At 41.1% G+C, this 16192-nt stretch overlaps 1 protein-coding gene across 1 annotated transcript; it reads left to right on the top strand.

Moving 5' to 3' along the window:
- Window positions 1-3238: 3238 nt before the first annotated feature.
- Window positions 3239-15616, top strand: LOC147626611 (uncharacterized). The gene is made up of 6 exons (XM_086816835.1): window positions 3239-3479; window positions 3581-4215; window positions 4300-4379; window positions 4483-4712; window positions 5758-6005; window positions 15416-15616. The coding sequence occupies exons 1-6, from the start codon at window positions 3254-3256 to the stop codon at window positions 15614-15616; spliced, it is 1620 nt and encodes a 539-aa protein (XP_086672961.1). The 5' UTR covers window positions 3239-3253.
- Window positions 15617-16192: the final 576 nt, after the last annotated feature.

Consider the following 16192-nt stretch of genomic DNA (forward strand, 5'->3'; position numbering starts at 1 on the left):
AACCAATCTCTACCTATGCGATGATTTTCAGGATTAGGGAAGCGCTCATGAAGGGTTTGCAAGACATAATCTAGTTCCCTAATCCTTTGAGGGTCTTCCATATCCTGAAAACTATTCATGACTGCACTCGTTAGGAGTTGTTGTACTTGTCGCATGAATAATGTACCCCTTCTATCATTGAATGGACCACCCGTGTAAGTAGAAAGCCGATAGTAGAGGCCATCGTCATCTTGCTCAAGATCCACCTCCTCTGCACACCCAAAACAACTCGAGAAGCATGATCCTCGTCATCTATCTCCAGCCGATCCTCCACTACCACTACCACCGCTGGGTTGGCCTCCCCCACCTGAAGTACTAGAACCCCCGGTACTCATGCGCGTGCGTCGATGAGGTCCTCCTGATCGAGGCATCTGTGGTGAAGCCATGCGAGAGGGTGGTTGACTTGGTTGACGACTTTGAGGTTGACTTGGATTTGGGGAATTAAATTGTGTCCATGGAGCCGATGGACCAACGCTCTGCATAATGGGGGATGGGTGAAATGAAGATCCTAGTGGGGTACCATACATCCCCAACCCCATGCCACCTTGTTGTTGTGGTGACAAATTTTGTGTAGCACGTGCCAGTTCCTCTTGTAAACGGTAAATGTGTATGCGTGTGCGTGTGCGTGTACGTGTACGTGTGTATGTGTGTATGCATCAAGCGTATGCGTGTGTATGTGTGTGCATGCGTATGCGTGTATGTGTGCGTGTGTATGTGTATGCGTGTATATGTGTATGTGTATGCATGTGCATGTGTGCGTGGTAGTGTGCGTGTGCATGTATGCGTGTGTGTGTGTATGTGTATGCGTGGGCGTGTGCGTGTGCGTGTGTATGTATGTACATTTGGATGCATGTATGCGTGTATGTATGTATGTACATTTGGATGCATGTATGCGTGTGCGTGGATGTATGTATGTACATTTGGATGTGTGTATGCGTGTTCGTGTGCATGTATGTGTGCGTGTGCGTGTGCATGTGTGTGTGTATGTATGTACATTTGGATGCATGTATGCGTGTATATATGTATGTATGCGTGTGCATGTATGTGTGTGTGTGTGCGTGTGTATGTATGTACATTTGGATGCATGTATGCGTGTATGTATATATGTATGCGTGTACGTGTGCGTGTGCATGTATGTGTGTGCGTGTGCGTGTGTATGTACATTTGGATGCATGTATGCGTGTATGTATGTATGCATGCGTGTGCATGTGCATGTGCGTGTGTATGTATGTACATTTGGATGCATGTATGCGTGTATGTATGTATGCGTGTGCGTGTGCGTGTGTATGTATGTACATTTGGATGCATGTATGCGTGTATGTATGTATGTACATTCATGTGCATGTATACATGTGCGTGTGCGTGTGCGTGTGTGTGTGTATGCATGTATATGTATGTGTATGTGTGTGTGTATGTGTATGTTTGCGTGTATGTGTGTGTGTATGCATGTGTATGTATGTGTATGTGCGTGTGTATGTGTATGTTTGTGTGTATGTGTGTGTGTGTGTGTGTATGTGTATATGTGTGTGTATGTGTGTGTGTGTGTGTGTGTGTATGTGTGTACTTATAAAAAAAAGTCAAGCATTTTGTGCTATCTACATTCAAGACATTGAGAGCATTTTGTGCTATCTACATTCAACACATAGAGAGCTACATTCAACACATAGAGAGCTTGCTAAACATGGAGGTAAGACTCACATACTCATGCCATTTCGTGAAATTAGCATAGCATGTATGATTGATTTTTACTAATGTGTGATTAGGGTTAGTGTGTATGTAATTTTGTGCATGTGTTAGTGTTAAGCATGACTAATTTTGTGCATGTGTTAGTGTTAAGCATGACAAAAATTTGAAAGAAAAATCAAGTAGGAAGGGGGCTTACCTTTGTGTAATACTTGAAGGATGTACGGTTTGTCCAAATGCTTTTCACAATTCTACACATGCCAAAAAACAAAAACAACATGTGTGAGAGAGAGAGCAAGACAAAACATGAGAGCTTGCATGATGTGTTGGAGCCAAAAGAAGAAAGAAACCATGCAAAAAGTTTAGAAAATCATGCAAAACATACCTTTTACCTTGTGTAGGGGGAAGGAAATGTACCTTGGTGTGTATGTGTGGGTACCAAAGGCCTTGACGGTAGAGAATGTAGAAGCTTGTGGTGGGGAAGAAGAAGGAGCTGCAGGCGGTGACAGAGAGCAATGGAGTGTGTGTGTGTGTATTCTTTTGCTGCCGCCTACCTTGCCCTGCTGCTGGAGAATTTGGGGGAATTTTGCCGCGCTGCTGGCCGCGCTACTGCCCGTGACTCTGCCCGCGCTTCTGGCCGCGCTAGTAGCCGCTTCTGTCGCCGCGTCTGTAGCCGCGCAAAAATCCAGAGAGCTAAAAAACAGAGCACCTCCCTTCCTTCCCCAATTGCTTGATTATGATGAAATTGCCATGCATTGCCCTCTCTCTTGCTTCTAATTGCTTATAGTACTTTTTTTTTTGTTTTTATATCCGGGCGTTAGCATATCGCAATGGTTAAGCGAGGCCATTTTTTGCCCATGTAATAGATGTAAGCATCAAGCTACACACACTTGTAGAGGATTACGACATGTGCGAGGGGGGGGAGACTGCAACGAACAGTGCGGGGGGCATTGCCTCAATGCCACATCATAGAATGACAGAGGGCGGAATAGGAAGGCTGCACGTCTCCATGAAGAAAGCTTGCGACTAGATGAGAACACGACGAATGAAGATGAGGATAGCTACATGGATGATGATATACATGAAGATCATCACATGGAAGAAATGATAGCCGATTTTTATGAGAACCGCATTCCATCCACACGGCATGCTGGCCAAGCGTCTCGACAAGACTTGGAGGAGGAAGAGGATTTTCTAAGAGAGAATGCAACGACACCATTATATGAAGGAATCCTCCGAGCATCTCTGGAATTACTCAACCTACAAACCATTTATGGTTGGAGCAATGCAAGCGTAGATGGCCTTTTGCGGTACGTGCTTAACCACACATCGTTCAACTGATGGCATCATGAGGGTACCGGCAGATTCATTGGCATGGCAACATGTAGAGCAAACATGGCTAGAATTCAAGGAAGAACCTCGATGTTTGAGGTTGGGACTTGGTATCGATGGGGTTAACCCATTTGGGTTCAAGTCAACGACATGGAGCACATGGCCGGTGGTAGTAGTAAATTACAATATTCCTCCATGGATGGCCACTAAAAAAGGATATGTTATGATTGCTTTACTCATCCCAGGAAAGCACAAGGTTAAGAACATAGACGTGTACCTGGAGCCATTGATTGATGAGCTAGAGATTCTATGGCATGGTATATATGTCCATGATGGGTCTCGTCCCATTGATCAACGTGATGCAGAGGTGAAAGCTCTTTTATTGTGGACAATGCATGACTTTCCAGGGTATGGAGAAGTTTCAGGTAAGATGACACAATCTTATGTCATTGGAGTTTTTTCATGCATGGCTTGGATCTTTTAACATTGTCTATATATCGTTTTATGTGGTGGGATATTGACATAGGTTTGAGCACATCGGGATACTTGGCATGTCCACTATGTGTGCCTTCTTTGGTGTCTTCAAGACCAGCTTTGCTTAACAAGGTCATATATGAAAATCATCACCGGTTTCTTCCTTGTGATCATCCCCGATTCAAGCCTTCTTCACGTGGGATTCCACCACACCCAATGTCTATTGGGGATTGGGAAGTATATTGGAATGGAGTCATGGAGCACAAAGGAGAGCCACCAAAAGGGATTTCAAGATATTCTATCTTTTTTCGATTACCATATTGGAAAAATCTAAAGGTTAATCATCTATTGGATCCAATGCATATCTTTAAGAATGTGGCCTCCAATATATGGGATCACTTGATTGGTGCACGAGACTCTCTTCGTGCACGTGAAGACTTGAAGTCAATCAATCGACTCCCTTCGACATGGCCACGAGAGAGTGGGAATGAAGGAAAGGTCATTCTTCCTAAAGCTCCATGGATACTCAGTAAGGAGGAAGAGCGTAAAGTGAAGCATTCAATTGGCTCTATTCGTACCCCCACTGGCTTCATGCATTCATTGAAAGGTGCATTCACCACGACTAAAACGAAGGGTTCCACAAAACTCTATGGCCTAAAGTCACACGATTGGCATAAAATGTTACAGGTATTTATTTTTAGTACATTTATATTGAAGGCATGCAATATTAATTTGTTTTGCTCTATCTAATGTTTATTGATATGCATGTAGTTTATACTTCCAATTAGTATAAGTGGATGTGTGGATCAATGTACACGTGAGGCCATCTACAAGTTGGGAGAGGTAGTGAGGTATAGCTTGTCTCTTTATAATATATTACAAATGTAATAAGAACTTTATATTATTGGTGTTCTTTACCTCGAATAATGGTCTCTTTTGTTCTAATAATTGTAGATTCATAAGTATGAAGGAGATTCCTACATCCTCACTACCTAGTGCAAGGATTCAAGCTATAGAAGCCGTATGTGGTATTGAGGAGGCTTTTCCACCCACTATTCTTACAACTCAATTGCATCTTATAGTGCATTTGGTAGATGAGGTGGCTATTGCAGGGGTTGTTCATGCGAGGTGGATGTTTTATCTTGAGAGATTTCTCAAGACATTGAAGGACTTTGTAAGGCAACGTGCAAGACATTGAAGGACTTCTTGAGAGATTTCTCAAGACATTGAAGGACTTTGTAAGGCAACGCGCAAGACCCGAAGGAAGTATGGCAGAGGGTTGGTTGGTGCAAGAGTCTTTTGTATATATTTCAGAGTACTTATCCCGTGTGGATCCTAGTATGCCTTGCCTATGGTCAAATGAGAAGGATGCTTGCATGGAGTCTAATGTGCCACAGGGAAAAGGACGTTTGAGTATCATGAAACAAAGTATGATGAACAAGGTAAATGCTTTTTGTATCATTAATCTTGCCATTATGAAAAAATGGGTGGATAGATATACTTTGGCAAAGCAAAGAAGAGTGGAGGAAAGAGAAAGTTTCATAAGAGAGCATCGTAGGGGAAGAGCAAGAAAAGTGCCTTTACCTTCACATCTATCTCTTCTACCCAAGAATCCTACAAATGAATGGCCTTATAGTGAAATGGTCAAGGCATCAAATGAAGGAGAAGAGATCACCTCAGAGGAGTGGGAATATGCAAGAGGATGTCTCCCTAAGGTATTCCTCTAAATCTTCATATTTACAAACGATGTTTCATGTTTATTACTTTATATGTAGATTTGATAATAACTTGTCTTTTTTTACTTATAGTACACTTCTTATAATGCCATTTGGTGCAACGGGAGACATTTTCGTACACATGTGGATTCAAGGAGAATCACTCAAGATAGTGGAGTCATGGGGACATTCATCGAGGATGAATACTATTGTGGAGTCATCACCGATATCTTCAAGTTTGATTTTCGCACATTTAATGTTTATGCATTTGATGTCAAATGGTTTATGCGACCCATTGGTAGAGGACCGGGCTCAACAATACGACGACATCCTAGCGGGCTTCCTCAAATAGACTCCACAAGATTTTGGAGCTCTCACGATGATACATTGGTCTTGCCAGAGCATTGCGAGCAGGTACTTTAGTATTTCTATACATATAAATTTAAGATTATGCACATAATGGTATGTATTGCTTTTTCTTTCTAATAATTTATTTTATATTATATTCAAAAAGGTTGTGTTTCATCCGGCAAGAATGTGGTGGAGAGGATTCCTCAAATGGATGAGGATGTGGAGGTCTCTTTAGATATAGAGCATGTGGCCAACATTGTTGATGACAATGAACATGTGGATAATTTTGAGGATGATCATGAAGAGGATGACCCCATTAGCATTGAGGATGAGGAGGATGTTGATTCACAAAATCTAGAAATTAGCCTTTTTATTAGTCTAAGAGAAATGGGCCTAGAAGTAGACGAGGAAGTTTGTAATGACTTGATTCAAGATACATTAGTTTGAAGATTACGTACTTGATGCGATAAATATTTGTTTACCCTGTCATTTGTTGGGTGGGTAATTCAAGAAGTGGAATGCTAATTACATTTATGGTTACCATACTTGTATTGCTAATGTATGCATGTATATGTATGTGTATGTATATGTATATATATGTGTATATGTATGTATGTAAGTATGTATGTATGTGTATGCATATATGTATGTGTGTATTCATGTATGTACCCATGTATATTTATGGATGTACATGTGTGTTTGTATGCATGTATGTATGTGTATGTATGTTTGGATGCATGTATGTGTGTGTATGCATGTATGTGTGTCTCTATCAAAGAGAGAGAGAGAGAGAGCGAGAGAGAGAGAGATGTCACATGTATGCATAGAGTAAAATGATGTAGCTACCATACTTTGAGTTTCAAAGAGAGAGAGAGAGAAGGAGAGAGAGAGATAGAGAAAGAGAGATAGAGATTTGTCATTACAATTTGACAAATACTTGTCATTTTTAACATTTACCATTTGTGAGAGAAAGAGAGAGAGGGAAAGGGAGACAAAAAAATCAAACAATATATAAGATAAATAGATTTTTCATTCGATTCATTTTTTTACAAGAGCCATGAAGGAAGGGATGTGGGCTCATGTAGGGTGGAAGAGGGCAAAAAAGTAATGGGAGCTAGGGTAGAAGAGCACAAAAAAGGAATGGGAGCTAGGGTAGAAGAGCACAAAAAAGGATTGGGAGCTAAAAGCGAAGGAGAGACTTTTATTAACATAATTGCCGAGTTGGTTTAGGGAGCTTCATGGACGCTTCATGCTCCATGGGAAGAGGTATGAGAGCGCGTGAGAGGAAGAGGAGTAAGTTCAATGTTGGTGGGGAGGGTGGGTTGTGGTTTTCCGCAAAAGCGGACAACGCATACATGAAATACACAAATTGCAATAGTGATTGCAACTATTAAGCCCACCACAAGAATGACGAGAGGCATGCTTCCATTCGCCAACAAAAAGTTAGCCATTCTTCTTTATCTACACACATTGAAAAAGAGGATTAGTAACAAATAAGAGAGAGAGAGAGAGAGAGAGAGAGAGAGAAAATTGTGTTTAGAGATTGATTGGTGAGCTCAATTTAGCTAAAAATAGAGCTCAATTTACTATGTATTGAGCCTAAATTAACTAAAGTGGACTCTATATTGAGCTTAATTAACTCAATTGGACTCTATATTGAGTCCAAATTAACTCAATTGGACTCTATATTGCGCTTAATTACAATACAATAAATGAGCCTAAATTACATACAATAAATGAGCCTAAATTAGCTCAATTGGACTCTATATTGAGCTTAATTTAGCTCAATATAACCATTGATTGAGCTATATTGCTCAACTAACTAAAAGAGAGAGAAAGAGGGAGAATGTATATATAAGAATGTTAGCTCTATTTGCTTAACTAAACTATAGATTGAGGTCTATTAGCATTGTAATTAAGTTGATTAAGTAAGATGATTAGGAGAGGAAGAGATTTACCTCTTTAACTCTATTGAATACACAAAACTCATAATATTGTTTTCCCTTTATATAGGCAATGGAGAGGTTTAGATCAACTTTGTATGCTTCCCCAAATTTTGCTTACATGCATGTGTGTGTGCAAGATTCATCATTCTCATTTTCTTTATTTTTCTCTAAAAAGTACTAACTCACCTTATTTTTTACAAAATAGGTACAAAATATGCATGGTTTCAAACCTTGGTGTCATTACAATCATTCTTATGTCATGCTATCATTTTAGGGAGCTAATTGCATATTTTTTGTCTAAAATTACATGTTACTAGGCTTGTGAACCTATTTTATATGTAAATAGAGATGGTGGTAGCTTGGAGATTGTGTCACTACCTTCTCATTGATCCTCATTAATCCCTATTTTTAGCTTCCAATGTTTCTTAGATGCTTGTATATTTTGGATAACTAGCTTCTCATTGCGCTTGTACATTGTGTCACTAGCATTGTGAATCACTAGCTTCTTCTCATTGTGCACCAGCATTGTGGATCACTAGCTTCCAACGTTTATATGGTCACTGTCATGAGCACAGCCAGTTGCGCGGCTAAAATCGCGGGTAAAAATGTGGCAAAAAGCGCGGCAACAATCGCAGGTAGAAACGCGGCCAATAGCACGGCTAGTATATTTTTTTTATTTGAGGCTGAATTTCCTCTCTCATCTCTCTTTTTTTTCTCTCATCTCTCTTCTAGCGCGGCAAAATAGCGCGGCCACTTTGCTCAAATGTTGTAGTGACCTCCAACCTGGCGAACCAATACCCACAGACTGACACCTTTCCAGTGGTATATATTAGGGCTCGACGGATCTTTTACAGAGTGAGATCACTCTTATTCACTATATGAAACACTTGGGACTCACCACCCAGTTCTCGCGGTCATTTATCAGTGCTAAACTTAAGCCCTTGGACTTCTTTTGTACCAAATACTTGCCCTCAACTGAGAATCGATTTTACTTGGCTGGAATTCGTTGATGGGGTCAACATTTTATTAGTATCCCCTTTCCCTTATGCTTTTAAAGTTATCCTCATAATCTTTAAAAAAAAAAACCTCTCACATGTACAACCATCTACTTGGCAAGTGTTGCCATATATATAGACAGTGATGTGTGTGAACACACTTAGGACCGCTGGGGTACTTTTTCCCTCTTTAGGAGGTTTTTTCCCCTGGCTTGTATATACGCCCAATAGTCTAGGGCTAACTTATCTTTATACATTGACACAATCTAATACATTGTGTGTTGTGTGCATTCTTGCTTCTTCTTCTCCAAGCTTGGTGTGCTTTCCTGCAACCCTAATTCCAACAATTGGTATCAGAGTAGGCATCGGCTCCCAGGGCTACGCTGTTAGCATCCTCCGACTCACGTTCTCCGATTGAGGTAAGCTTTCACGAGCGCTTGCAGGTCCCTATACTCTGCAGATAAGCCTGGTGGGCTTAGCATTCTCAGAAATTGCATCTGAGGTCGTTTCGGGCTCTGTTTTTGCATTTCAAGTTCTGCACAGGTGTTTTCGTCATTTTGTGCAGAAATTTTGACAGTGCAGTTTTCTGTAAAACAGGCATACGTATTCTATTGTGGACCGTGCTACATAGCACGAGTTGTTTTCTGTTCAGTCTTTGCTTCATTACAAGTTTGCATCAGTTTCAGTCAGTGGCCATGGCTGATAACAGCAATGATGTATTTCGCATGTTGTTTGCTGCCTAATGACAAATTGGATGGAGACAGCAACTACCCACTTTGGGCATACATGATGCAGCATGTTTTGGTTGCAAAAGGAGTGTGGAACATTGTGCAGGGTATGGATGTACGTCCAGGTTCTGTGGATGTAGGATCTGTTGAGGATGTTGCAGGTTCTAGCAGCTCTACTGTTGCTGCTGTTTTACCCACTGCTGAACAAGCTCGTTGGGATGGTAAAGATGCGCAGGCTCATGCCTTAATTGCACTTTCTATCAAACGTAACATCACCCACATATTCGTTCAGCTAAAACAACAAAACAGGCTTGGGATATTCTAGCTAGTTTGTATGCAAGTCGTAACAAGGTAAAAATCTCTTACTTGCGTAAAGAGCTAGAATCGAAGATTATGCAAGAAGATGATGACATGAATGTTTTTCTTGCTGAGATTAAAGATCTCAAGGAACAGTTGATTTCAATAGGTGAGATTATTCCAGATCATTCTCTTATGCAGACTGTTCTTGATGCTTTACCTGAGTCATATCAGACTTTTGCTTCCACGTAGAGATTTGTTACTGAGGATAGACCTGATGTTGTCAAATATGATACTTTAGTCAACAAGCTCTTGCAAGAAGCGCAGTCCAGGCAAAACAGGGCTAGGCAGCGTGCAGTTGATCAAGCATTTGTTGCTGCTCAGCCGAGAAGAAGTGGTAAGGCAGCCCCTTCCACTGTTTCTTCTCCTATTAGTAGGTCTGCAACTTCTTCTCCTTCCACAGCTAGCAACAATAGGTCTGAGAAGGCTCTTGGATAAAGGCAAGAAAAAAATGAGGTGCAACTATTGTAAGGCAACTGATCATGTCATTAAGAATTACCCTAAGCTAAAGGCTAAAGAGGCAAAGAAGAAAGAGTCAAATGCAGCCACAATAGCGGATGCTTCTATAAATGCAGATTCTGCAAATGTTGTGCAGGATACAGAATGGGCGTTTAGCGTGTATTGCCAGTATGATCCATCTGTACATGATGCATGTTTGGCACTTTCTGTTGACTCTCATGTATGGTATTTTGACAGTGGTGCTACAAAGCACATTACCTCGCATCGTGATATGTTCACTTGTCTTGAGGCTGTCCCTAATGGGAATACTGTCACATGTGCCAATAATGCTTCTTACCCAGTGAAGGGCATTGGTTAAATGGCAGCGCTTTCACACTTTCAGATGCTTTGTATGTGCCAGGGATAAAAAAGAATCTATTGTCTGTCTCTGCGCTTGCTAGACTTGGACTTGTAGTCAAATTTGTGGATGACAGATGTACTGTTCATGATTTGACTTCTGGTGATACGATTATTGTATCTGGCACCTTGTTTCGTGGGCTGTATAGGCTCAATTCTTATGACAAGTGTGTGGAAGATTCAGCAAATGCAGTTTCTGATGAAAAGGCAGTTTCAGATGCAAAACTATGGCATGCTTGTTTTGGTCATCTGAACTTTGCTAGTTTGTTGCGTTTGCAGAAATTTGATATGGTTGCTTCATTGCCCCCTCTTGAGGCACCATTGAAACATGTTTGTGAAGGCTGTATTTTGGGCAAAATGCAGCATTTTGCGTTTCCAAAGGATGGTTCTGTGCGGGCCACTCGCAAATTGCAAGTTGTACATATAGTGATGTATGTGGGCCTATGCAAACTCCGTCATTTGGTAAACACTTATACTCCGTGACTTTCATTGATGATTACTCAAGGAATGCATGGGTATATCCACTGAAGGCAAAGTCCGAAGTGTTTTTGTGCTTCAAACAGTTTTTGCTTATGGTTGAAAATGTATCCAATTGTACTGTGGGCACCCTCCGTTCTGATCGAGGGGAGGAGGACATGTCTAAAGAGTTTGATGCATTTCTGGCTAGTCGTGGGATAAAACACCAATGTACAGTGCCGTATACCCCTCAGCAAAATGGTGTTGCTGAGAGGAAAAATAGGTCACTTATGGAGATGGCACGATGTATGGTCAAGAGCCAAGCTTTGCCACATGCGTTTTGGCTTGAGGCTGTCATGTGTACTGCATATGTACTCAACAGGTGTCCCACTACGGCCTTGCAGTCTATTACTCCATATGAAGCTTGGCATGGCAGGAAGCCTTCTATTGGTCACTTGCGTGTCGTTGGTTGCTTGGCCTATGCTTTAGTGCCTGTGCAACAACGTAGAAAATTGGATGATAAGGCTCTCAAATGCATTTTTGTTGGTTACAGTGCTGAGAGCAAAGGTTACAGATTGTATCATCCGTAGTCAAAGCGTATCTTGATTAGTCAAGATGTTGTTTTTGTGGAAGTTACTGTGCAGCCTTTGTTATCATGTACCAAAGAGACGGGTGTGAGCTCACGGGATGTATTTGATACGTTGTTGCCTCTGTTTATTACAGGTGGGAATTCAAATGTAAGTCCTAATGAGGCAAATATTCAGCCTATGTAGATTTCAAACGACATCATAGATCAGCCTATTTCTGATGCAGATTTACAGGATGTAATTTATGAGGATAGGGCTGAAAATGAGCAGTCTAGAGGTATGCCTAAATGGCTGGTGCAAACCTTACGTGATAGTAAAATTGATGCACCTATTTCTAGTCGTACTCGTTCAGGTTTTCAGCATGCCTCTTATGCATCAGATTGTTATGCTTTGGCTGTGTCTAGTATGTGTGAAAAGGAAGAACCTCTTTCATTTGATGAGGCACAAAAATCAGAAAATTGGTTGGCTGCAATGCAAAGTGAATATGATGCTATAATGAAGAATGGTACATGGTCTTTGTGTGATTTGCCTATTGGTAAAAAGGCCATTGGATGTAAGTGGGTAGAAGCATGTTAACGTGCACAAAAAATGTTATCCTGGACAATGCTAGTTAGTAGTGCTTGTTAGCATACATTCGAGAGCCAAGAATATGTCCATTTTGAAATAAACTGTCCATAATTAATGTTAAATTTACTCGGCGCCAAATTCAAATGTAGCATCTTTTCAGTTATTACTGAAATCATGGTGTAGTGGATGAGCGCTCTCTCTCTCTCTCTCTCTCTCTATCTTTCTGTCTCTGTGTCTCTCTCTCTCTCTCTCTCACTCTCTCGAGGTTCTCCATGATCTGTGTAAGCCAAGCTTACTCTCTCTCTCTCTGTGATGCTGCTCAAACAGTCTCACCCTCTCCCTTTGCCTCGCATTCTCTCCGTGTAGCCCACTTCCTCCCCATCTCATAGAGTTATGGCGAACCATACCTTGCAATCTGATCTGGTAGGTTTACTTGCGCGTTCAAGGGCAGCAGATGAACGTAGCAAAAGGGATCCTTTACAGACAATGAATCCGAACTTGGAGGACCCAACTTGTACTGCCATTAGGGATTATGAGAGACAAAGAAAGAGGAAACAACGAGAGAAGAAAAAACTTAAGCAGGTTCAGGTTCGAGAGCTTGCCTTTGAGGAGGAAAAGAAGAAGAAAATCTCGTCTGAGATTGTGGCACTGTTCAAGAGGAGGACTGAAGGAATTAGTACAGAAGACAAGCAAGAAATTTGGAATCTAGTATCTCATCATCCTGTCGTGCAAGCAGTGTGTCCAGAGGAGTCTACTATTCAAAGTGCAATCATGTGCAATGTTCATAACACCTTGGCGCTTGTAAAGCAACCAAGCTGTAATGAGGAGTTGTATTTGAAGCATACATCATTGTCCATGATGTTGAATTCAAAGGAGAACATGCAAATGTCAAAAGTCTCGAGACTCCTTAAAGTTCCGCGTCGATCCTTGTACAAGGCTAAATTGCGGGTGACATCGAATGTTGACGGTGGAATGTTTTCATTGGCTGCATGTCAAAAACATGCCCGTCGTAGCACAATCACAGATGAAATGAAAGAGCTGTTTACACATTTTGGAGGGATGAGACACGTGTATCCCCTAACAAAAAAGATGTTTGTCGAAAGAGGATGGGGAGAAAAAATTACATAAAGCACCCTGTACACCTCCTTGATGAACCTCAGGTAATTGATCTAACCAAAGCACCATTATTCAAGTACACTAAAAAGCATGTGAAACTTTACACTTAGCATACTGGTTGTTATTTACACTGTGGTTGTTTATGGTTTATTCTAGCTAGAACATGCTATACTGTATATGCTAGTTCAAATCTTCAATATGTTGATCACCTTACAGAGTGTGTTATTTATCATATTAGTAATGCTAATTAGTATACAAGCCATACCTGGAGGCACACTGTAAGTTAGCAGACTGTGTATGCTAGTTAGCATACTCTATGTGCTAATTAGCACACTCTACATGCTAGAACATGCTATACTGTATATGCTAGTTCAAATCTTCAATATGTTGATCACCTTACAGAGTGCGTTATTTATCATATTAGTAATGCTAATTAGTATACAAGCCATACCTGGAGGCACACTGTAAATGCTAGTTAGCAGACCGTGTATGCTAGTTAGCATACTCTATGTGCTAATTAGCACACTCTACATGCTAGTTAGTATACAAGCCCTACCTGGAGGCACACTGTAAATGCTAGTTAGCAGACTGTGTATGCTAGTTAGCAGACTGTGTATGCTAGTTAGCATACTCTATGTGCTGATTAGCACACTCTACATGCTAGTTAGCATGTAAATGCTAGTAAGCATGTTGTGAGTGCTAGTTCGCATATGGTAGGTGCTGATTAGCATACTGTAAGTGCTAGTTAGTATACTCTAAGTGCTAGTTAGCATATTCTACGTGCTAGTTAGCATACTCAAGGTGCTAGTTAGCATAATGTAGGTGTATCTTAGCATACTGTAAGTGCTAGTAGTTAGCATATGATTAGTGATAGTTAGCACTCTGTATGTGCTTATTAGCATATTGTGAGTGCTAATTAGCATACTTTAAGTGCTGGTTAGCATACTGTAAGTGCTACTTAGCATACTGAATGTGCTAGTTAGCATAATGAATGTGCTTGTTAGCACACTGTTTGTGCTAGTTAGCACTGTTTGTGCTAGTTAGCACTGTTTGTGCTAGTTAGCACACTGAATGTACCAATTAGCTAACTGAATGTGCTACTTAGCATACTGAATGTACCAATTAGCCTATTGAATGTGTTAGTTAGCATACTGTCAGTGCTAGTTAGCATTCTGCAAGTGCTAGTTAGCATACTCTGAGTGCTAGTTAACATACTGCACATGCATGGAAGCATACTGTAAGTGCTAGTTAGCATACTGGTTACATACAGTATGCTTCCGTGCATGGCATGTATACTAATTAGCATAACTAGCATAATAACCGCCTTCTAACTCTCATAATTGCAGGTTGAGCTCTTCTACAGATTCAAAGAAAAGCATCTAGATTATAAAATAGGTATGAGAATGTTTGAGATGATGAAGCCATTTTTTGTACGGTGGCTGAAAGATAGATACACATGCTACTGCGAATATCATGTGCAGATGTCCTTTTTAAAGGACACACTTAACCATATGCGGTCTCAGTCATTCGGGCTGCATGGAGCCCAATGCAGATGTACATGCAGCGTTTGCGTCAGAGGTGATGAAACTAGCAGGGGTTGCATGGCTTTATGTCAAACTTTCAAAGGTGTCACACATCTATGGGAGTCAGTTCTCTGCTCGAAGCAGATAGATGCTGGTTACCACAATAGTGAGTGTTTGATGGGCGAATGTAAGAAATGTGGTGTGAAAAAGCTAGAAACATGCTGCTTAGAGACACAAAGCCCAGGTAAGAATATCTTTGTAAAATTGTTTGCATATGTGGAGGCAATAGATAAGCACGGAGACAAAAAAAGAGAAAAGATCTTGTGACTAAAGAAATGCAGTGCTGGGAGTTTCTTCAACTCTTACAGACCAAGCTGAAGGTTTTTATCAGACATAACTATATCGCTCGTCGATGGCAAGCACAACAGTTCAAGGATTGTATTCTTAGATTTTCTAAAACGATATGGTTGTGTCGGTTGTAGACTTTGCAGAAAACTATGCATTCAAGGAGCAAAATGAGATTCAATCCATGCATTGGCACTCAAGTCAAGTAACTATTTTTGTGCACATAACATACTACCGCAGGGAAGGGGAAGTAGTCAAGAAAATCCACTTCTTCATATCAGATGACAAAGTGCATGACACATTGTTTGTCCAACATTGTTTTGTGCTGCATTGTGGCTGGTTACAGAGAGAAGGTGTCACTCCAAAACGTCATTGGGTCTGGTCAGATGGTGCTGCCTCACAGTTGTTTAAGGCTGCTAGGCCTTTATATTTTATTGCAAGGTATGCTGGACTGACAGGAATGGAGATGAGCTGGTTCTTCTTTGGATCAGGACATGGCAAGGGAGAGCATGACGGTGCAGGGGCGCAGTTGTTAAAAGATCGTTGACACATGAACAGCTGAAGCCTAATGGGGCCACTTTAAAGTGTGCTGCAGATGTGGTTGCCTATTGCCAAGCCAACCTATCAAAGGGAGCAGCTGCATCATATCCTCTAAAAGAAAGGGAATGTGCCCGTGTGTTTTGGGAGATCAAAGTAGGTGATGTAAACAGGGAGGTTAAATGGAATTGTGCCACGGTTGAGAAGTCTCGCACCTTGCATGCTTTTCGCAGTCACAACCGGCAGGATGCAACTGCCATTGCCACAAGACCATTGGCATGCTTTTGTGATGCATGCATGAACCATAGTTGGAATCGCTGCACTAACAAATCTCATGTGCAGCCTTGGGATTATCACATTCTGATGCCATTGTCTGATGAAGTTGAGGATGAAGAAGACACTCCGACTTATGATGCCCTTGAAGGACAGATCATTGGATATGAAAAATTCGTGTATGAAGGCCACCATGATGCATTAAGTAGTGCTTTGTGTGTTGGTGACACTTTTGCAGTGAATCCGGATGCTACAACCAATGATGAGAATGTAGACTTTTACTTGGTAAAGTGCATTGCAGTAAAAAAAAAGG

This window comes from Cibotium barometz, chromosome 22 (assembly GCF_041138505.1).
Source record: "Cibotium barometz isolate CiBa-2024 chromosome 22, ASM4113850v1, whole genome shotgun sequence".
Taxonomy (NCBI): Eukaryota; Viridiplantae; Streptophyta; class Polypodiopsida; order Cyatheales; family Cibotiaceae; genus Cibotium; species Cibotium barometz.

Coding starts and splice junctions, on each gene's coding strand:
- LOC147626611 (XM_086816835.1), top strand. CDS start 3,254: ATGGCCACTAAAAAAGGATATGTTATGATTGCTTTACTCATCCCAGGA. Junction 4,216..4,299: donor ATTGGCATAAAATGTTACAG/GTATTTATTTTT, acceptor ATATGCATGTAG/TTTATACTTCCAATTAGTAT. Junction 6,006..15,415: donor GCCTAGAAGTAGACGAGGAA/GTTTGTAATGAC, acceptor GGCTGGTTACAG/AGAGAAGGTGTCACTCCAAA.